The sequence below is a fragment of the Amblyomma maculatum genome, chromosome 1, assembly GCF_055883805.1.
Source record: "Amblyomma maculatum isolate TAMU_Amacu chromosome 1, ASM5588380v1, whole genome shotgun sequence".
NCBI lineage: Eukaryota > Metazoa > Arthropoda > Arachnida > Ixodida > Ixodidae > Amblyomma > Amblyomma maculatum.
In genome coordinates, this window is record NC_139344.1 from 340,617,520 (window position 1) to 340,640,007 (window position 22,488).

General features: G+C 45.7%; 1 protein-coding gene across 1 annotated transcript; it reads left to right on the forward strand.

Moving 5' to 3' along the window:
* The first annotated feature begins 3,159 nt into the window (after positions 1-3,159).
* LOC146207587 (coagulation factor IX-like) lies at positions 3,160-20,641 on the forward strand. The gene is made up of 8 exons (XM_084588877.1): positions 3,160-3,278; positions 5,076-5,125; positions 5,228-5,443; positions 6,210-6,356; positions 7,419-7,531; positions 10,550-10,777; positions 11,988-12,224; positions 20,412-20,641. The coding sequence occupies exons 1-8, from the start codon at positions 3,226-3,228 to the stop codon at positions 20,634-20,636; spliced, it is 1,269 nt and encodes a 422-aa protein (XP_084445003.1). The 5' UTR covers positions 3,160-3,225; the 3' UTR covers positions 20,637-20,641.
* Positions 20,642-22,488: the final 1,847 nt, after the last annotated feature.

A 22,488-nucleotide genomic window follows, 5' to 3' on the forward strand; every position in this document is an offset into this window, starting at 1 on the left:
AGATACTCGCCCATCGTGCCCAACTACCTGGCGAGACCTGCACTACCTATACCGAAGCGGTCCTCAAATTGTGCAGGACCATTAATTCTCGCATTTCCAATGAGAACAAAGTTGGGCATCTTTTGAAGGGCATCGCAGATGATGTCTACAACTATCCTCATCGCCAAAGATGATATCTCGACTGTCTCCGCTGTCCTCCGTCACATCTGCACATTCGAAGCACTAAAGATCCGTCGAGTAACTCTTAAGCTCGGAAGGCTTGCCAATGTGACAACCGTCGCCAGCGTTGATGAGCATGTTCGTCCAGACCTTATCTGGAAGATTATTCGTGAAGGGTTCCTCTGGCTCGATTCCCGCTGCCGGCACACGTCACGACTCACCAGTGTCCTACCGCCCATCTCTTCCGCGTTTGAACGCGCCCAATCGCAGCCTGAGTTTTCATCTGTTCACGCAGCACACCCTGCCTCTTTCGAGGGATGGTCGCGGCAACATTTCGCAAGCCATTTCTTCTAGACATCCTGATCAACGTAACGACCTTCGGTCGCGAAGACTTATGCGAGCACCCCAGTTCACAGATCAGCGCAACCCTGGCTTTTATCGACAGCATGACATCGAATTCTTTCAAGACCAACCCCTTCTTCGGCCTACTCCTGTCTGTTACCGGTGTAGTATCCCGGGCCATATTTCAAGACAATGACGCCTATCAGAGTCGTACCCGTAAATCCAAGTTTCACCACCAGTAATGCTCTTAGGCTGGACTTTTCGTATGACATGTCAACAACGGCAACATGCAGTGTTGTGGATTTTTCTCCAACGATCCTTATGCAGAATTTGCCGAATGCTTTCGGAATTTTATGGTATTGTGCTCGTTGAAGGCATTCCAAATATTCTGTCGTCTTCCATATGCAGTGATGCTATATAATGATATGCCCCTCTCGTTCCACTCAAAAAGCCCCGAACGGCTTATTTATCGCAGCATCACCGTAAACTTGACGAACCATGCCAAGCGTCTCCAAGGCAAATTTTCCGAGTTTCGCCCAGAGTTTAACTTTCACTTTTGTTCTAACAGGTCGTTCATTATGAAATTGCACATTTAGTGACACACATCACCTGAAAAAGAAATAGGCGTGTGCGAATACTTGGAACTTTCGAATAGCGAATCGAATATCCTTCTAAGCGATTATACGAACGGATATCAATTAATGTATGTTTAGAATTATCAGAAACTAATCGAATATACAGCTCATCATATATTTTTCGATTAATTTCCATGCATGGATCGAAAAAGCAAGAAGAATGAATGGACAATTAATTTAGTGTGGTTGCGCCAAATACGAATGAGGTGCCCTGGCACTTCAGTTTTCACATCGAATTTGGGTCGCATGTACTCATTAGGGCATCATTGTGTGAAAGACCGCCACATTGTGTGATAGACCGATGGGCTCGATTCTCATTTAAAAAGTACTCCATGTCTTGCGGTTTTGAGATGTTACACAACCTGCCGACCGATCAACACCGACCTTGTCAACTGCCAACTACCACGTGGCAGTGGCAGTGCAGTGAAGAGGACGACTTTTGGTGATGATGTTGGGGCTCCACCCGCCAATTTCACGCCAATGTGCTAACTGCAATGAGTTATAAACACGACGAGAGCTAGCTGTGCTACGTGTGATGGCTGCATACCTTGTTGCGGCTTCGCACATTTGCGAACACCATCTTTCCTGTAAAATCAGGGCTTCGACCCCCCCCCCCCCCTCTTCTGTTTCTATATTGTGCTTTTGCTTTCTCTCACCCGCCCCCTGCCTCGCCGCGGTGGCTTAACCCTAGGGTGCGGGTTCGATCCCGACACCACTGCGACCGCTATTCGGTGGAGGCGAAAAACAAGGTGCTCGTGTGCTGTGCGATATCAGTCCACGTTAGTGGTTCTCCACTGCGGAGTCCTTCCTAGCCAATGTCACTTCGGGACGTTAAACATCATAAACCAACCCCTTTCACCCGTTCCCGATCGAAGAGCGGATTGCAGGCGCTACGAAGTCCCCTCCCCGTTTCCATTATCACTCGCTTTCCCCCGCCCACTGATTACCGACGCGAGTATTTCGAAGGGTCTTTCAAATACTGGTGGCATGAATTTAGCATGAGAAAACTTGCCAGTTTTCACTCGCACCAGGCGTACTTTGTCAGAGCCATTACGTGGTAATTTGCAACAGACTGAACATACGACCTGAACACAGCAGTCACAGGCATCCCAGTACTGTGGACATGTCGTCTGTAAGGAAGTCAGCTGGAGTCGTTGAACGAGATCAAAGTTTGGGATGGTGTTGAGATACGGGCCGAGATTGATGTGATGCATGGAAAACAGGTGTAATTAATATGTGGGAACAGCCTGCTCGCAGCTGTTTATGTGCTTGTGTGGAGGTGGGCACAAATCTATAGATTCTTTTTTACATGCTGAGTGCCTTTTTTGCTCAGGGAACCGGCGTGTCGATTCTCGGGTCAACGCGTGCTATTGGTTCTAAGAATGCATTATTGCCTGTGCGCGTACTTCTTGCTTAACAAGATTGACCAGCATAGCATTGCTGTTTCTGCAATGCAACTGCTAGTACGTACATTCAAGGCTCCTGTCGGCAACAGAATGTGCTTGCCTGCGCCATTGACCGACAAGCTGGTCAACCTGTTTGCTCCAGATGTCACACCGCAAAAGAAAAAAAAAAAAAGTCTTACTTCGAGCGTTAGCAACAACGACGTTGCTTCATTGTAACATCCTTTAGCAGTCAAAACAACCGATTCGCAACAGAAGTGTGTCGACACACGTGTGGCGTCTACGCATATTGCTTGACCCTTTGGCGAAGCCACGATACAAGCACAGCTTTTTCTTCCTCTATCGCGTCTTTCGCTTATACACTAAACACCGCTTAAGACGCGAAGGTCAAGCCATATGACGACCTACCGTCTTCTGGCGGCCGGGTATACACACAAGCAGGAGATGGAGAAGAAAGAGTAGACAGTACCATTACACTCACTCCTCCCTTCTCTTAGCGACACAGGCTGCATTTACTTCTTTGAGATGTGTGCAAATTTCTTCGAGGCTGGAGAAACCAGTTGCGCACTCTCACCCGTCTCGAAGGGCGAAACACATGCACGTGACAGCGGACAGGCGCCGCCACTGTTCGAGGGAGATGCCCGCTCAGTTGCCTACTACGCCTCATCACATACAACCAGCCACCGATGGGGATGAAGAGTCTTCGCGAGTTGAGCTGCATTTTTTTGTGCGTCATCAGGTCAGACCGCTTTGATCATGCATAATGCAGAAATGAGCTTTAGAAACTTATGATGAAACGTGCGGTGGGTTCGCAATGTGTCGCGACCTGCGAGCTGTAAGACTATTGTTTGTGAGAATTTGTTTGCGAGTCCCTGACTTGCATGATCTGTTTGTCTCGTTTACGGTTCATCTTTCACGTAGCCACGGGCAGTCTGATGTATAGAAAATAGAATCATAATCTTGGCAATCTTGGGACTCCGACGAATCCCGCTTTTTGTCGATTATGGATCCTTCAGTCCTGCACCTTAGTTCGATGAACAGGCGCTCTAAGCTGCTTGACTCCAAACCAAAGCTTATCGGTAGAGGCGAGCATGCAGGCGCCAGATGAACGCCTTAAGATGTTTTTAAAGCTTCTTTTTCCCGAACGAAGTGCCACCGCTTTGAAACGAAGTCAAAAATAAACCATTATTTTCTTTTAAAGTCTAACGTGCATGCGCCGAATTTATTGCTGGCCACAATGTGTTCCTGATTGAAACAGTGGTACGTTATAGAACTCAACATTAGTTTGGGAGTCAAATTGCGAAAACATTTTTGTCCAGGCTCAATGCTTATGTTGCAAGGTAAAAATATTATTATTGCTAAGAAAAGTGAAATAAAATTAATTTAATGAACTGAACTTGATTTAGTGAATATCTGTATAGAAGTGAAATAAACCTATTTGTTTTTAAACACAAGAACTCGATATCACTAGGCGCGAAAGCACCCGTTTCGCCTGCTCAGGAAAGATTATCGGACTGCTTACACTTGGGATTTCCTTAAACTTCTTTTCCTAAAGGGCAGTCGTGTGACACTGCGCACAACCCCTTATATATAAAGACGACCTTAGCTGAACGGAGTTAAAAGGAGTTGCACCGTGTCCATGTGACAGAGGCATCTCGCCTCTTTCAGCACAGGGTCCGTATTCCGAGTTTGCATAGTTATCGAAAGTGCTGCTCCTGACGTCGAGTCATCTCACTGGGGGAAACGCCAGAACCGGAAGTGGTAGCAATCAAGCTGACATCCGGTTCCGGTGTTTCCACCAATCAGATGACTCGAGGTCAGGGAGATAGCGACACTTTCGATAACAACGCAAACTCGGAATACGGCCCCAGGTCGAAAGTTTGTCACGTTGTCAAGTTGCTATTGACATGTCAAATGAAAGTGTTATATTATAGTTACGGGCATAGTGATAGGATGACACTTGTCGTGTTGTATGAATCCATATTGGTCGGAAACAATCGGAAAGGCCTCGCACTTCATTTCTTTCAGATCAAACGCATGCCAGCTATTAAAGTCGAATTTTACATAGTTAACATGCAGTTACAGTCGCATGGAAATAATATTGCGTTGGTTACTGTATATGCGTCGTTCTTTCTTTCTGGTTGCCGGTTTGTTGTCAGCACGTGTTGCTCCTTTGATCCCAAGAGAACGGCCAGCAGTGGTCGACGTAGCGCACGCGATCACTGGGTGGTCTTCGGTTTGAACTGTCAGCCGCGACTAAGCGGGGAAAACGCATTTATCCCCCTATTAAAACGCCACATTGGCAGATGTTGGGTTGTGATAGGTGTATAAATACGTAATAGGGGGATAAAACGGTGCGCAAGCCCGTTCGCGAGCGACAATTGCAGCCAAGGTGGCTTATGGGCGACAAAGGGATGGCGGGGCCCCTTCGACTTCGTTATAGAAAGGTCGAAAACTGTTGCATATAGTACATGCATGCATCGAGGCAGAAATTCAGATGAACTTCTTGCTAAGTGCATATCAATACAACCCGCAGGTACTGTCACCTTTCCTCCTCTGCACACGTGACAGAAGTAAGCAAATCAGGTACGTACGGCAGTTATCTGCCCTTACAGTACCTATTTGATAGAGAAGCTAGCAACTGCAGCGCCGCACTTAGAAGGGGTCACCAAAAATGTTCCCTTTTAGGACCCTGCAAGCTGGAGTTCTTCAGCTCAACGGCAACTTTCAAGAGCCCGCACTACACCAAAAGCTCCAAGCCACCCTTGAGGTGCGAGGTAGTTCTGGAGACACCCGACAAGAACTACGTACTCAGGCTCGACTTGGCTGACGTGTACCTCAGCGAAGGTGGCAATGAATGCGGCAAGTCTAAACTGGAGGCATCCGAATCCTCCAACATAACAGGTACAAACGTGATACTGTCTCTCTTTACGGTATTTTGTGAATATCATGACCATGCATTCATGTTACAAAAACGTAATATGATCGTAAGCTCGTTGAAGAATGAGGGGAAAGCAATGTCGATGCTGTTAAATGACATTGTTCCTGAGACGTCCTTATGAATGACGCGGCTTACTCTTCATGCTTTGTGTGATGTGATTCGCTGCGATAAATCACACTTCCCACCTATGAATAAATGAAAGGTAAGGCAAACGCTTCCAGTCAAACCAGTTGAGGAGGCAATATTTAATTATGACATAATATTTTTAACCGTTAACGTGCAGAGTCGTCCACATTTAATTTGAACACGATCGATGTCTACAAAGCTTCACTGCGTCCAACTGGCAGGCCATGTGAAGAAATGCCTAGAGGTTCCTCTGTGCTTGCGTCACTTTGCTTCGCTATGCAGCCATGTTGGACGCAGTGACGCTTTAAACGCAACGACCGTGCGCAGTGGACGACTCTGTCTGTACCTGACAAGCTACTCGAGATGTTGGTGATAAAACAAGTGGTACTCATCAGTCCAGCAAAAGTGCAGTAACATATAAAGTCAGGGAACTGATCCTTACACAGCCGGCCGAAAATTTAGTGACTGAGATAGCTATATTCTTCCAGCTTATACGCCTGGTTGTTCATTTTCTGTATTTGGTCCTAAGCAATGTTCTGGTTTCAGTGCACTTAAGTGTCACGTAAAGTATACATGCGAAGGAGTAATCTACGATCGTGTCAGGTTCTTCACAGCTGGGTTCGTTCTGCGGAGCGGAATCGGAGCACCAGTACGTGACGTCAAAAAGTCCTCGTCTGAGTCTCAAGTTCACCTTGGATAACGACGTCGAGGAAGGCTACTTTTTCGTCAGAATAAACCCCACGGAAGATGGTAAGGCATGCGGGCAAAAATTCTCAATTTTCTGCTTATTATTCTGCGTGAAATATGCATGCTTTACATTTAATTATTGGTCTTCGCTACCACGGTCACATCTCTTAGGAAGTACGTGATGGCTGGAGATACACAGGCTGTGTAGTGACCAGAGGATGAGCGCACAGGCCGCAGCTCTAAATTTAGTTTTTTATGTGTATAACAACCACTGTTTTTATAGAATTGACTGACCGTATCACGAAAGCTTACTTGTGCATTGCAGGAAAAGTCTAATCGCTTATATCCCATCTTGGCGAATCATGCCAGAAGTAGCGGCTTGAGATGTGCACAGGCTGAAACAATTTAGATTTTCCTCAGCATTTAAAAGCAGAATTTCAGAGTTAAATGACCGCTTTCTTTCATAACATAAGACTGTCAGCGGTGGTGTGCATTAGATTACAACTAAGACGTGCTAACTATTCGCGCGTTAACTAAATACTTAACTGTAAGCTATTTAATAACTGAGATACTTGTAGCCCGCCGTAAAGAATATCCATGCCATTTTTCAAATTTCCAAAACTGCGGGCCATTTTTGTCACCGATGCAGAGCTAGAAAGTTTGGTGCCGCGAAAGCCTACGAGCCAGCATCACGTGACGTGTTTTCACAGCGCTCAGATGCGAGCCGCGACAGGAAGAGCACGTTAAATTTGTTTTTAATTTACACGCTAAAAATAAGGAAAATCGCGGAACGTCTTAGGTGAAACACCTTGTATACATTTACTGCATAATGGTCTCCAGCGAAAATCATTTCGCGGCTGATCACTCATGTGCGCGGCTCAGATGTCTACAGTGAAGTGGGACAGTTGCTGTGCCTTTAATTTACTAAAAACCGATTCCTCCCCAAAAAGGTGTTACGCTTCTCCAGTGGGGAAGCTGTCGCTTTCCCCACTCTCTCGCTGTAAAAAGCTTTAATAATAATAATAATAATAAAAAAATCTCTGTAATAAAAGCGCTGTGAAAAGTTCTGTAATAAAAATCTCTCGCTGTAATAAGAAAGAAAACATAGCATTGCCATCGTTGCAGTGTACGGACGCCCCGTGCTGAGCAGGCCGCTGGACAGCGATGACGACGGCGACGATGACGGCGGAAAAGTTGTCGGAGGGAAAGAAGCCAAGAAAGGTTCCCACCCTTGGCAGGTGATGTGCTTTTTTTTTTTTTTCCAATTTTCAGTTGTTGGAATATCAGTAGTCCATATCGATAAAAAAAGGTCAGTTTAGGGACACTCGTACTCGTATACGTCTAGCTAATCGCCGCATACGCTGAGCCTGTGCAGACAGTAGTGATCTTGCATCTCCAGCCTCCGTACTTTCATGGAAAAAGTCACGAAAATCTTTTCAAATCTAGAGCATGCCTCAAGGGGTGTCATGTGGGAATGACCCCTTGTCTGACCCCAGGGTTATGATGATCTCACTAAGTTCGAACCATTCACCTAAAAGAAATATCGATGGCTACGGGACATCCTGGCGGTCTAGGTCACCTAAAATGAAATTACCACCGCACAGTGAATTATTCAGACACGAGCATCATAATATACCTAATTTTTATATAGGCGATAGCACAGTCATGCTGTTGAAAAGCAACCCTCACGCGCAGCATGAATCTCGTTGATCATCTGTGAATCTTTTATGTGATATATCATAGAAGCGCAGCAGCACCAATCCTGCATCTGGTCTCGGGCGCTGAATAGGTTTGTGCCTGTTAATTCATCGTTAGACGAAAAAAATATGGGAGGCACTTAAGCTCCGCCTTTAAGGGTATGAAGCGATAGCGTAGGCTACCAGCCCACATGTAAAGACCCGCTTTAACTAAGCCGTATGAACATGCCTCCGTGGCATGGCGATAACGTGAATGCAAGGGTCTGGGCAGGCGGATTCTGATATCACCTTACATTTGAGAGGAGATGGCATCAGTTGGCAGCTCCTGCAAAATGTAACGTCAGGCAATACTATGTCCAGCCAGTGCGCGGCAATGTCAGCTGCCAGCGTTATGTTGTTGATTTTTTCGCTCACAACGCCGATGTTGTATAGCGTTAAAAACATGGTGCAAGAAAGAACGTCTACGTGCTGTTTCCGCGGATTTTCCTGAAACGTTGAAGTCTGGCGTCTGATGACGTTGTCGCGTTGTGACGTCATGAGACCACGTGACATGATCGGTATGGCAAGTGCACCACCTGCCAGCGATGGCACGTGCGCTGGTCCCCAAGGAAAGCGCGGCGCTATTGCTGCGGAGAGAAAGTGCACCTCGGTAACCGTATTTGGCAAAGAAGCTGAAACCAAACGGATAAAGATGCGTTCCCTCGGGTTTTCTTGTATTTTTTAATGGACTGTGTTTTCAGCATAAAATGATTACACTACTAGTAATTCCCACTGGTCAATACCAAAAATTAAATTATATTCATATATGCCTTCCTCGGTTTCGGTGAGAACTGGCTTCCTCCATATCATAATGAGCTTGTCGTTTCCCTCCAATTTCCCGCGTTACAGTCGGTATATACCCATCTACCGGGCAGAAATTATGACAGAGATGTTATGTATACAAGTATGCATATAATACACATATAGGTTCTTTTATTCCCGTTGTCTCCTTTGTTCATACTTCTGAGTTTACGGAAACTTTATAGATCCTTGGCAAACTATTTATAGCAAGGAATATGCACAGCATGTTTACAACGACTTGTAATGCATATACTTCATGGCCACCCTACGGACCCTCTCCGTGGCTGCTCGAGCATGTAGGGTTTTTCCACCTATCTCCAGACAAGTTGAAGGCAAGTTACAATGGATGAACTTTCTGGCCGCCCCGCGAACTGTGCGCGGCTACTCGAGCGTGAGCTATATAGCCCGGCTCACCTAGCTCTAGACAAGTCGGCAATGAAAAGAAGGGCGGTGGCGCTTAAATAGGAATATATCACCCACCATCTCTGTTCACAGAAGTCAAATGCATAAACAGGAGTTCTCTGTGACATCACTTTGGAGAAATATTTACTATTCGTCGAAAATGATGTCAGGACTATTTTGCTCTCGTCCAAAATGATGTCAGGACTCTTTTACTCTTTTATCGAATTTGCCGTCCGATTGCACAACATCGCGTATATGAGTCATATAAGCAGACCTGGTGCCAGAAGCGAACGCGTTCAGACCTCTGCCGGCTCGCTGGCCGAAGCCATCGTTCAGTCACTGTGGCCCAGCAAGATATTTTCTGGCCACGCTAGAAGAACGATGTATGTACATTTCCGCGCAAGAGAAAATGACTTGGTTTTATGTCCTGCAAGCGGACAATTCCACAATAAATGATAAGGCACACAATTAACAAAACGACGCGCCGAATCTTACAGGGAGGCTAACGAAAAGGGGTTGAGCTATCGCTAGTTAATGTTATCTATCTGTTTAGTTATCTAGTAGAAATCAAGAAGAAATTGGCATGGGCAGGTCATGTGATACGAAGGCATAATAACCGATGATCACTGGATCTAACTGACTGGATTCCAAAGGTAGGCAAACGTAGCAGAGGGTGACATAAAGTTAGGTTGGAGGACGAGACTAGGAACATCGTGGGATAACGTGGCCGCAGCTAGCGCAGGACAGAGTTAATGGGGAAAATATTCGAGAGACCTTTGTTCTCCAGTGCGCGTAGTCAGGTTGGTGATGAAAACAAAATAACACAGAAGATGAGAGAAGTGAAATGACCTTTGATCTTGCATAGCGAAATAGAAGAGTCGTTTATGGAAAATTATCGACGAAAGAGATGTCTAGTTCCGCTATCCGCAAGCAGCATGTGAGAAAAGTATCGAAGGCATTTCCCGTAGTAGAACGTGCAACAAACAAGTTATAATGAATAAAGCTTCGACCTAGGTCATGAAAAAAAAAAAAATATTCTCCGAAAATCCTTACTACATATAACGTTTTGTTTGTTCCTTTCCTTATAACTGAGCAGCAATATAACAGCGCTAGTCCGCATTTATTTTTTCTTGCTCCTCGCAAAGCTAGCGCCTTGATTATATTAATTATAAGAGCAGTTTTCACTATGCACCAATTACCTCATGCAGAGATGGGCAAAATATTGATCGGCCGGGAGAAGCCATTTTGTTTCGCAGTCCTGAGTCCAGTGACCAGAGCGTCTGCTTCTTACGCTGCCTGTTTCTTCGGGTTCATTAGGTGATGTTCAAGCTTCCGGACTCTCCCGCACACTGCGGCGGCGCGCTCCTCAACGAGCGCTGGGTGCTGACGGCCGCCCACTGCTTCGAGCTTCTGGGAGAGGGTGCCCAGCCATCGCAGGTGCAGGTGTTGTTGGGAAAGCACAACCAGTTCGTCTCCGAGCCTTACCAACGGGCCGCCCGCATCGAGAGCATCTTCAGCCATCCCGACTACGACAGAGTATCTCAGGCACGTTCGAAACGACCTTGCAAGCCTCTCATTCGCACAGCTTCAGGCCTTGAGGCGCTGCAGAGGAGCAGGTTAGGTGTTGTTTATAGTAACAGAAGAGACATCTGGGCGAGTTGGTACGGTATCATTTCATCATGTTGTTTATAGGGCCCTAACAAAAACTGAGCCAACGCTACTGTGGATCTACAAACGAGTAGGGGCTGCCGAAACATGCTCATAAGACAGTGCAGGTAATATTAAAAATACAAGCAACGAAAAATAATTATGAGGAAGCAAGCAAACAAGTGTAAATGGTGCAGGTAAAAGTAAGCGGTAAATTACAAGAACTGCCTAAGAGAATACATAATTTCAAGGGATATCAAAGTACTCAGCGATATTTAGGCTTTTATTTAAACATCAAGGACACTTTCTGACGTAAACACGAAGGTTCACGGTGTGATTATACGCTGGAGAAAGTGAAAGATATAATGGGAGTTTTGTTCACAGCGCTATTTCAATTTCACTTTTCCTGACCTCGCTTATACTGGTCTTTAAACGCGTAAACCCCAGCGTTCATAAAATATGTTGTCGGTATCGTCTTCTGTACGCTGGTTAAAATTGTGGTCGGCTAACATGTGTGCTAGTCGAGATGAGGAAGCATATTGCCGCGAAACCTACAAAACTATATTTGCTATTTTTTGGCAGCCGCCGGCATGCGACCTTATCACTCTGATTCTGGCTCGCGTATCAGTTCTGTTTGTTTGTTAATGCTCGATGTCGCGAGGCGCACCTTTATCACTTTCGTTGTAGCGCAAGGTGCGCCGATATCTGTCTCGAAGATTCCGATCACTCGCGTACGTTTGTACAATGTTCCAGGTTGTGCTAGTAGCAGTTTGCGACGTTATCTTGATTGTTCTGAGCAGCCTTTATATTTAACGTTGACGAGTGCTACGGACATTCTTTGTTGGACGACCGAAGAGTACATTTGCTTCTATCTAAACCGTCGTGTTTCTCAGTTCTTTTGCGGCTGAAAGTCTGCCCAATACAGAGTTGACTTCAGTGTTATTACGTCTGTCTTTTCTTTTGTGCCTCGGCCTTGTCACTACCACGTGACAATATGTACGGCTCGGAAGACAGTTTAATTTCGAAACTGTATTTCAGGCTCAGCATTGTTGTTTTAAGGCCGACCAAAGGTGATTTTAACAGCCTGCACCATACTTCCTACCATAAGGACGCGGACATCGCTCTGGTCAAGATGGACTCGAACGTGGAGTTCAGCGACTACGTGCGGCCAGCGGCGCTCGGGGACCCGGACTTCGTGAAGGAGACGTTCTTCTCCAAACCAGATGTGCACGGAGTCGTGTCTGGTTGGGGAAAGACAGAAAAGGCCGACCACTCCAAGGTGCTCCAAGAGATCCGCGTCCCCATCAAGGCGCCTGTCGTCTGCAAGGCGTCCACTGAACTGGAGGTGAGCTACCCCGACCCAGAGGCGGGCAACCTCATGAGGTCTCGACCTCATGAGGTCGACCTCAACCTCAAAATGACCTCAACCTCACGGAGTGAGGTGAGGTTGAGGTGAGGTCGGCGACAGCTCGAAATTTTTTGAGTGAGGTCACGAAATTGGACCTCAACCTCACGCGTGAGTTGGAGGTTGAGTGAGGTCGTCATTGTGTGAGGTCGAAATTGTGAGGTCCAGGCTTTTTGCTGTTGCCACGGCTTTCTTCGAAGAGAGCCCCTTTTGACGTGGAGCTCGAGCGTACTGCCTGCGGTGTGCCCGTCGACTCTCGGTGTTTGGTTACCCCCCGTTCGGACGACCGGATGCCGCAGCCCCTGCCCAGCTTTCGGCATTCCACCGTAATGTCCGCAGCCGGAGGACGCTTCCCTCTGGTCTTCTTGGACGGAGATATATTTTTTTTTTACTTCACGAACTACTCATGCCCCCCGCCCGCCACCCCCATTTCCTCTGACTTGTTTGTGCCGATGCTTGCCGCAGACTCAAACACCCAGGAGCGCGCAAAGCACGTAACTCAAGTTGACCCGCGGTGTTTTTGTCGGATGCCGCAAAGAAACACGCAAACTAAAAAGCGAAGCAAATTGTCTTTGTGCAGACGGCACGGAGAAGAGCTGTTTGTCGTGTGCATGCCCGTTTCTAGGCGCTAACGTCACGGCTGCTGCCTTACATTCGATCTCGCTGTACATTACACGGAAACTTAACAGAAAATGGTGCAGCGAAATTGTTAGAGCACGTGATACTGACAGATAAAAAAAGGAAAACATGAACAAACCAGGAAAACCGGCACAATACCATCTGAGCATTTTATTGAAGCCCTCCCTTTAGAATTGTACGTCATCGTTCTATATTCCGGTCCTGTAAATTTATATTCTTGTATTCTCCAGAACAACTTCTCTTTGGCTGCTTGTTTCTTCTCACAGATTCACAGGTGGCCCCGAACAACTGCAATGGGATGAAGGTGCTAGCGTTCCTTACATACCCAATATAGCGGTAAAACATGCAAGAGGATGAAACGAACGGCATAGCTTATAAGGCGCAGCTGGTATACAGGAAAGAAGCCTGCGCATGTTAACTATTTGCCGAGATAGAAGAGACAAAAAATTATATGGGCCTTGCATACAGTAAAGCCCAATGAAAAAAAAAAATGATTTCGCTCCGCTAAGGCCCTTCTATTCTAGTGAAATTCTAGTGAAATCAAGCAATGCAGGAGGAAGGAGGAGAGTAAGGGATTCTTAACTTCATAATATCAGATTTCCCTTGAAATATCTTATTCAGGCGCAGAAAAAAAAAGAGAAAAGCGTTCTCCTACATGTTTTTATGAGCTAGAAAATATTGAGATGGTTTCCGGCTCGACATTTTGGTGTCTAGACGGACGAATTGGTGTGGCGAACTGAGCGTGTCTCTTTTGTGCTCCCGTCTGCTCGAGGTGGACAAATCAATCGGATGAAAATTTTTGTGGCCAGATGTCGGAATAATTTTTTTAGACATTTGTTTTTTTTTTCTTTAAAAATCAATTTAGATATATGTGAATGAAGCCAATTACATGCTAGCATTGAGGAATGCAATACTAAGTCGATGTATCAAACCTTCTATACGCTCTGGGAAGCGCAGTTCACTTCTGTTTTTAATGTGCGACATTTGTTATTACTTTCGGCAACATGGTATTTCTTTATATATATTTTCTTGTATGTCAATCATAGTTCGTACACTGCCGAAAAGAGAACACGCTTCTTCCCTCACATTAGGCTCTTTCTTTGGCATCTTTTCAGAGGCCTATGGCACAACCCTCCTTTCCAATTATCGGCGCGGTCATTTAGTTTTTTTTTTTTTTTTTTCTTTTGCAAGCATTGGAAAGCGCGATCTAGTCTCTGAAAGCGGAGCTGGCACTCATACGCCACTGCCTTTTGGTGTGTATTGGTGACAGTTCGGCATTCACTGCATGAGCAAAACCAGATGCCATGGAGACGGACGGCGAAGGGAGGAGAGCGTGCACAGCAGGGGGCGCGGTCCCTCCGGGCTGCTTGCTCGCCTCTTTTCTGTTGTTCTTGTCTTTATTTTACGTTTATGTGCTGTAACTATACGACACTAACGGGGAAACGGTTTCTCTAGATTCACGTACGGTGCATGCGGCGACGCAGCTTCGGAGACACCACCGTGCAATTTATTAGTTCAGTCTTCAAAGGAAAACACGTGAATACCACAAAGAAGCTCATCTCAGAATTGTTGGTGAAATGGCATTCAGTATTCAGTTCGGACGTGCAAGTATTTATATAGTGTTTTTTTTTATTTTAGGCGGGTGGGAGTTGGACATTTTGCTCCGGCGAAATTTGACGGGCGAGCCGATGTTCGCGACAGCAAAGTGGTTCACGTTTAACCCTCTTTCCTAGCAGTTCCGACCCTTGTAATTTTAATGTAAGCGTGGTGCTCAAAGAAGCAATTCCGCCAATTCTTGCAATACGCCACGGGATCACAGAATTATAAACAAACGCCCAGGAGTGGCCGGTTGGGACCTCATAAGATAAACAGCATTCGTTTTCGAAATTTTCTGAAGGTTTATTCGGCGTTGGCCGAGTATTATGATTAATTAGTGTTGTGCTGTCTTTTCCTCTTTTGTTTGTTTTGTTGGGGATTTAGTCTTCACAAGTCGTTTCATGAATGGCTATTATAGAAAATTTGTGCCCCGTTAAATGACATCCGTTAATATGGAGGAGCCGAATTATGGACAGTTTTCTGGGGGCGAAGATTTTTCAATGTATTTATGCCTCGTTAATATAGAAACTCGCTCTCTAAACAATGGACAGGGGATGAATGCACACAGCCTATTTGGCCTATGTTTTTTTGTCTAGTTAATATGGACATCGTTTGAAAAAAGCAGGGGAGTCCGAACACAAGTTAAAGAAGGGTGCGCAGGCCGGGAACCTATGCGACAGCCGATACGGTCGGATGCCTGAACGAGTCCTGTGGAGTTGGAAAGAACCAAAGCGGGCCTGTCGTCGTTTTAGGAGGGGAGGGGGGGGGGGGGGGGGGGGGGCGCAAGAGCGGAAAGGAAGGGAGGAGGAGGAGAAAAGGAGGGTGGATGGCAGGGATCGTACACAGCAAACCGAGGGTCAGAAGACCCCAAAAGGAGAGAACCGGGAGATTTCTGGGTGCAGCGGCAGCTGCAACTAGAGGCCGCAGTCGGGAAAATAGCAACATGAGGTCGCAATAAATTCTGCTGAACGTGAACAGAAGAGAGGCCGGTAAAAGCGCAAGAAAGAAATAATAAGAAGAAAGACAAGCGCCAAAATTGGGGGTGGGAACTTAAGTTTTTCTATCCCAGAACACACAGTATGTTCCATTAAGCCGTTAACGCTTTTCGGTCAGGGTTAAGACACACTCACGAAGTAGAGCGACAAAAGAAAGGCGATGAGCACGCAACCAGAACGTGGCGTCCCGTCCTGGACGCCCTTCCTTCTCATGCTCCTGGTTTTCGTCACTGTTGCGCTGCCGAACTACCGCATTTTGCGCCACAGCGATCCGCATGTCGGTTTCGCCTTGAGTCAACGATGCGGCCTTGACAAGGTCTGAGCTCTTCGTAGTCGGCTAGCCGTCGTTGTAAACTGTACTTCAGCTTGCAGGGTTTGTTTCATAGGAACACATACAAACGGCACAGGAAAGGGCTGTTCGATAGCCCTCTGTATAGTAGCCTTCCAACCTGACTCCCTCACTTCCTTACAGAAACAGTACAAGGCAAGAAAGAGAATCAGAAGAACGGAAAGTCAGGGAGCTTAACTAGGGAAAAAGAATGCAAGGAAGCAGGAGCCTATAACCCGCAACTTTAGTCTGACTTTTGGCATAGCGGGAGTTAAACGCAAAAGAATGGAGCTGAACTTAGGCGCGAAGCGGGAAATCTGTGAATACAAGCGGAAGCAGGAGCCTATAACCCGCAACTTTAGTCTGACTTTTGGCATAGCGGGAGTTAAACGCAAAAGAATGGAGCTGAACTTAGGCGCGAAGCGGGAAATCTGTGAATACAAGCGGCAAAAGCCATCTCGTCAATCCAAGCCGTGAAAGGCTGAACCCAAGTTCAACTAGGCCTCAGCCTCGCCAGGTCGACGGTATACCATCTATATATACTACAGGACTCCGATAAATGGCTCAACGTCGGCATCGCAGCGAAAGCCACAGTCCTACAGCGCCCAGCCCAGTCCGAAGAAATGGAGTCAGCCTTGTAAATGTGGTTCGGGAATGTGTACGCGAATGGTGATGTCGTGAGCGACGAAATGCTTCAAGAGAAGGCTCACTGCCTCGGCAACATTATGGGTGCTTCTTCTCCTCCGTCTTGATAGGTTTTACCTGTGATGACTTACGGAATTTTTGTTCAGTAAAACAGGGAGATGTTTACTGAGAAATATTATTCTACGCTCTGTCTAGGCGTAACTGACTTGAGCTCAAGAGGATGGCTGACAAGGTTTAAGAACAGACATGACGTCTCAGGTCGACGGATTTATGGAGAAGAGGGTAGCATCGACATCTCGGCTGTGTTTATATACCCAAATTAATTAAAACAGCAGCCATTAATTATAAATGTTTTCTCAATTATATACTTTTCGTTTTTATTCATGACTCGTTGATATGGATGACTCGCTTTATGGACAGTTTTGGTCAGAAACCAAAGTGTCCATACTAACGAGGCACGACTGTATTCCTATTTTTTTCCTAATTTAATGTATTCTGTCGCAAAACAATGTACAGTGTATTAGAAAAAAGCTCGGCAATCATCAGTTTTTTTTTTTTTTTCGAATTAAGAAAAAGAGCAAGGATGGAAGCTTGGGCGAGTTGGTGTCGGTTTCCTTGCCTCATAGCGCTAAATAGACAGGGACACCGCCAGACATACGGGACGGGCGAAAAAAAAAAAAAAATGCGCGTCCCGTGTGTCTCGCTTTGTCCCTGTCTGTTTAGCGCTATGTGGCAAGAAAAGAAAAAGAGCATATCATCATTGTTGTCGGTGTCACTAGGGTCAACAGCATTTGTCTTTTCAGTTTATAGTAAGAACTGGCTTGTTTTATTTCTAATACGAATCTTATTCACGTGGGTCACATGGGATAAACTCTTTGTATTGCATTATGGGCCTATGCGTAGTAACATGGTACCCATGTAGGCCTTAGATTGAAACCGACCACAAAAGGGTAGGCGAGGAGGGGGAGAGGATTGCCACTTTATTGCAGAGTTGGACATGTAGTGTCCGGAGTTTTTCTGCTTTTATCTGGGATAATTGTTATATAATATTAGAAGTAAAATACAGCCTTCATACGACAAAATTCTGGCTAGCCGATATACCCTAGGATTACCGAGAAATGTATATTTGCTTTAAGTTACGGTTTAACTTAATGATTATTATTATTATTTTTTTTTTTTTTGAGGCCAAGCGCCCGACCTCAACCTCACATTTTGAGTTTGAGGTGAGGTTGAGTGAGGTCGCCAATGGTCACCTGAAAAGTGAGGTGAGGTCGCCTGGGGGACCTCAACCTCAGTTGATGAGGTTGAGTTTGAGTGAGGTCGCCAAATATTTTTTGAGTTTGAGGTGAGGTCGAGGTTTTTGAGGTCAAATGCCCACCTCTGCTGACTGCGCTCTCACTGTATATGGCGCACACATTTACACGCTAAATTACGCCAGAAAGCGCACCGGTTTTCTTGAGGAACGAGGAAAGGTCCATAATAAGATAGTTGTACTGGCCGAACTATGGACTCCAGCTCTGGCGCGAGACGAACGTCACTTGACGCAGTGCCACCTAATCGCATCGTCGGCTAAGTCGCACTCGACTAGTCGCACGCTGTGCGATTCCCTACATTCCCTGCAACCCTACTACCTTACATTCCCTACTACCCAGTAAAGTGACACATGGCCTTCCTGCGGTGCCGAAGTGCGATACGTTACGGTGCATGGATCCACCAGTAAAACCATAGCTGGGGTCCGTACAATGGTTCAGGCCTAGTCGGACGCACGCCAGTTGAGTTCATCGGAGCCTCGCTAAAACGAGATCGATGTACAGGCCTGAAACCTTTATAGGTATGTGTAAAATGGAAATCACATTTTGAGAAACTCAACATGTAACGCTTCCAAGCCCTTGTGCTCTTCTCCATAACAATCCCTCGTCACACCTCAACTTCAACAATAACGTCAAGACCCATTGTAAACTGCAGCAAAAATATAACCATTCATTCCGAAGGAGGATAATGTTCCTATCAGCTATGGATCAACTTCATGCAAATATGAGACTGTGTACTAGCTATGTCCACATTATAAACCTTACAAGCTTTCTTTTACATGCATACCGTATTGATCAGATTTTTTAGCCGTTTTCGGGCGCCGCCGTTTTCTGCCGATTAGCACGCCGCCGCGCGGGCGCTTCCATGGGGACTGCGGTACCGCGGATCGACGCGGCCGCATCTGCCCGGTAGCCACTCAAGGGACTTTAGTAGCCACTTTTAGCTAGCCTTCGGACACTACAGAATATTGCCAAAAATATTTCCACCGCACGATTGTATTGGAGCAAGCTTATTTGCATTGTCGTAGTTAAAATCGACTCTTTATATGTGAGATTTTGTTTGACGTTCACCTTGACTATGTTGGTGCTCAGTACGCAGCAGCGCTGTAATGCTGCCGTTTCGGTGCCTTACTGACGAGGAAACGTTCGTGAACAATTGCAAACATTACCCTTGCGTACGACTCGAATATAATTACACTTCCAATATATGAGCTCTTCCTCCTTCCTGCCAGCCAGTTCGATCCTCACCACTTAGGCTGTGCTGTCGTTTGCGCGGTGTCACTGGTGTACGTATGCCAGTCACACCAACAAATTACCGCTGTGTGCTGATCTGAGTAAACAAGCTAACAACAGGCAACTTTTGTTGCGCTTTATTCATAAACACCGCCGCATAAGGATAATTCATTTTAATGCCTGGAAAATCTAGTGCCTCTCAAACCGTTGCTCCTGCGCATGTAATGCATGATACATATTTAAATCCTACACGTACATTGTCGTACATGCTAAAGAAAAAAACAGCAGCAAATAAATGCTAGCTGGAGCATAACAACTCAGTTTTCGTGTAGTATATGGAATTTAGCGTCCAAAAATGGCATCGGCTATGAGGTACGCCGTAGTGGAGTGCTCTGGGAATTTAACGATTACCTGCGGTTGTTTAACGTGCACTGACATCGCACACTACACATGCGCCTTCAGCTCCGTCGTCATCGAAGAGCGGCCGTAGCTTCTGTGATCGAACCCATGTTTTCGGGCTCAACAGTCAAGAGCCCTAACCACAGAGTCACCGCTAGAGGGCGCAACACCGTTTCTCTGTTTCTTTTAAGTTCTGAACAAATATTACCACAGTAGCAGCTCAATAAGAGTATAATCTATTTCCATGCTATCGGTGTGTGTGAAAGAGCTGTTTAGCAGCTCGGGCCAGAGCATGGCATGTAAATAAATCGTGTTTGTTGCGTTTCTGGCAGATACTGATAGCAAAAAGTTATTACGCTAAATCATTTTGCACGTCTACAAATAAAAAAATAACAGTTTGGATTTTTTATATTCGTAGTTACATTTCCTTAAAGGAACGGTAAACTATAGCCAATGACTAACCACTGGTGGCCGAGGACACACGGCGAGCACATCGGCGAGCATCGCGCTGAAGGTTCCTTAGGCAGAACGCCTAAGGAACCTTCAGCGCGATGCTCGCCGATCCGATTTTTGTCACACCATGGAGTCAGGTCCAAACCAAAAATTCTACATCGTCATGCGCAAAAAGAAAATATATATATATATATATATATATATATATATATATATATATATATATATATATCAACAAATCGTGAAATCGTGTGCATTTATTACATGCGAAGGGCAGCCCCCGGGAAAAAGAAAAAAGAAAAAAAAAACACCGCTGCGTATAAACGGCGATTTGCAGCTCGCAACCTACATGGTAGACTATACCCTCGTATATTGGGTCGAGGGAACAGTGCGCTTCAAAATGTTGTAGTCTCTGGAACAGGGACAAATGTGACTAGCGAGGTACGCCTGGTGTCGAGAGTAGGCGCGCTAGCAGCCTGCGCGCGATGGTCCTGAAATGAACTAATGCGTCTTCTCTATAATATTTCAGATAACGGACAACATGTTCTGTGCCGGCTACTCCAAGGGCCAGACGCACAGAGATACTTGCGAAGGAGACAGTGGGAGCCCCTTTGTCGCGGAAAGCAATGGAAAATTCTATGTCGTCGGCATTGTCAGCTTTGGAGAGCAGAGCTGTTTGTCAAAAGGCAAATATGGGTTCTATGCTAAGGTCCACAAATTTACCCCATGGATACGGAAGACTGCCGGATTATAAAACTTGAACACATTTTTCTGTCTCTGAGTGACTGAGCCTGTCTTGCTAACTCTGTTGAGCAACACTCACACTGCCCTCCCAATTTGCATTTCTAAATCTGACAACACTATTTTCAGAAATTTTATACATTCGAAACAATTCAAGACAATGAAATGTTCCAATATCAAAACAATTCATCATTCTGGCATCACAGTGACCATTATATAATGCTCTAGGTACAGAAAGGAAAAAAGCGCGAAGACTAGTTATCATTGTACCCCTGTGATTGTCGCACAGTCATCTTCCTCCTCAATAGTTAACATAAAAACTACACCTAGCTACACCTAGCTACGACTACTAAGCTGTAAAATTGCAACACGGACATAATGAGTTCGTCTGGTGCTGTACATCTGCATACAAGCACCCATCACAACCTAACCTGACCACTATAAAAACGTGCTGCATCCCTGAAGTTAATCTAGGCAGATGCTGCCTCCATTTTCAATCAACTTCCATTTGACAACTGTTCATCTGGCCTAATTTGTTTAGTAATGGTAGTCTCCCTTTGGCACATTATAAATTCACCCTCAGTGGGCGTGGTCGTGTTGAGATTAGGAACATGTGTCATCATGCATTCATGACGAGTGAACTATTTGCAGCATGAAAAATGAGCTTCACTTTCGAATTCTGCTGGCACTATATTGAAGAGACCAGCCTCAAGTCCAAAATAGCAACTGCTTTTTTTAAAGCCGAGCTCTTTGGCGCCCGTTCCTGGGTTTCTCTTCGGCGTCGTTGTCCCTCGTAACTATACTTTCACTCTCACTTTTCTTCCTTCCCTTACAACGCGAGGTGTTCATAGAAACAAGTGTGGCAAATACTGCGCCTTTCCATTGTAACCAGCTCCACTTCCACTCCCACCTTCCTTTCTTCCCTTACGGCATGCTTCAGGTGTCCACAGAAACAAGTGGGACAGATACTGCGCCTTTCCCTTCCTGTGACCCAATTATGAAAGACACTCTTCAGAGCTCAAGTGGAAGACGTGACCACACATACATACTGCAAATATAATAATTCATGAATAATGCGAGCGCCCACACCGAACTGCAGGGTAACATGTGCAGTAACCGAGAATCCACACGCTCACAAAGAAAAACATCACATTTTGATGTATTTTGTGTATATACAGCTAGTTTGATAGTCCGGATCTCTAGCCGATCGTCCCTTGGCTTTCGAGAGAAGCCTGGCTATAGCCTGGCCCGAATCTAGCCCGCCCTTATTTTCCTTTAAAACATACTGCTAGCAATTCAATGAGATGCTTGATACTTTTGGCTACATCGTTTTCAAGTCAGTTTAGGATATTTGCGAAGGTTCTTTCTTCCCGTCTGCAAATTGTGGCATTAGTCTCTTCGCCGCGCAACGTTCCTAAAGGCCCACGCACTTCCTCCTGCAACCTCCCGCAACCTCCTGATAACTTAATTGCTCTCTTCATTTCTCCGACCACAAAGCTTCCTTCATGACAGTCAAGAACTGTTAAAGGAGTGTTTCTTGAAGGAATATGTGCGAAAAATAAAACAGTTGTCTGCAATTGTACATACATGTCTTGCTCGAAATCTTTGCCTCAATCTATCGAAAACGGTGTAACAGCTGCGCTCAAATTTCGCATTAGGAAGTAACGTAATTTTTTTTCAGCCTATTTCTGCGGTTAACCCTTTTGTAGGTCTTAAGTCCGTTCTCATTTTTTGATTTGGTCCATGTGGTTAAGCATCCCAATACGATTCAGGCTACCAGGCACGTCGTCATGGTGCGCTTCAAGTAATTCTGACCGACAGGGAAGGTGAAGGTTGAAGTTTGCTACGACACGCTACGGAAGCGC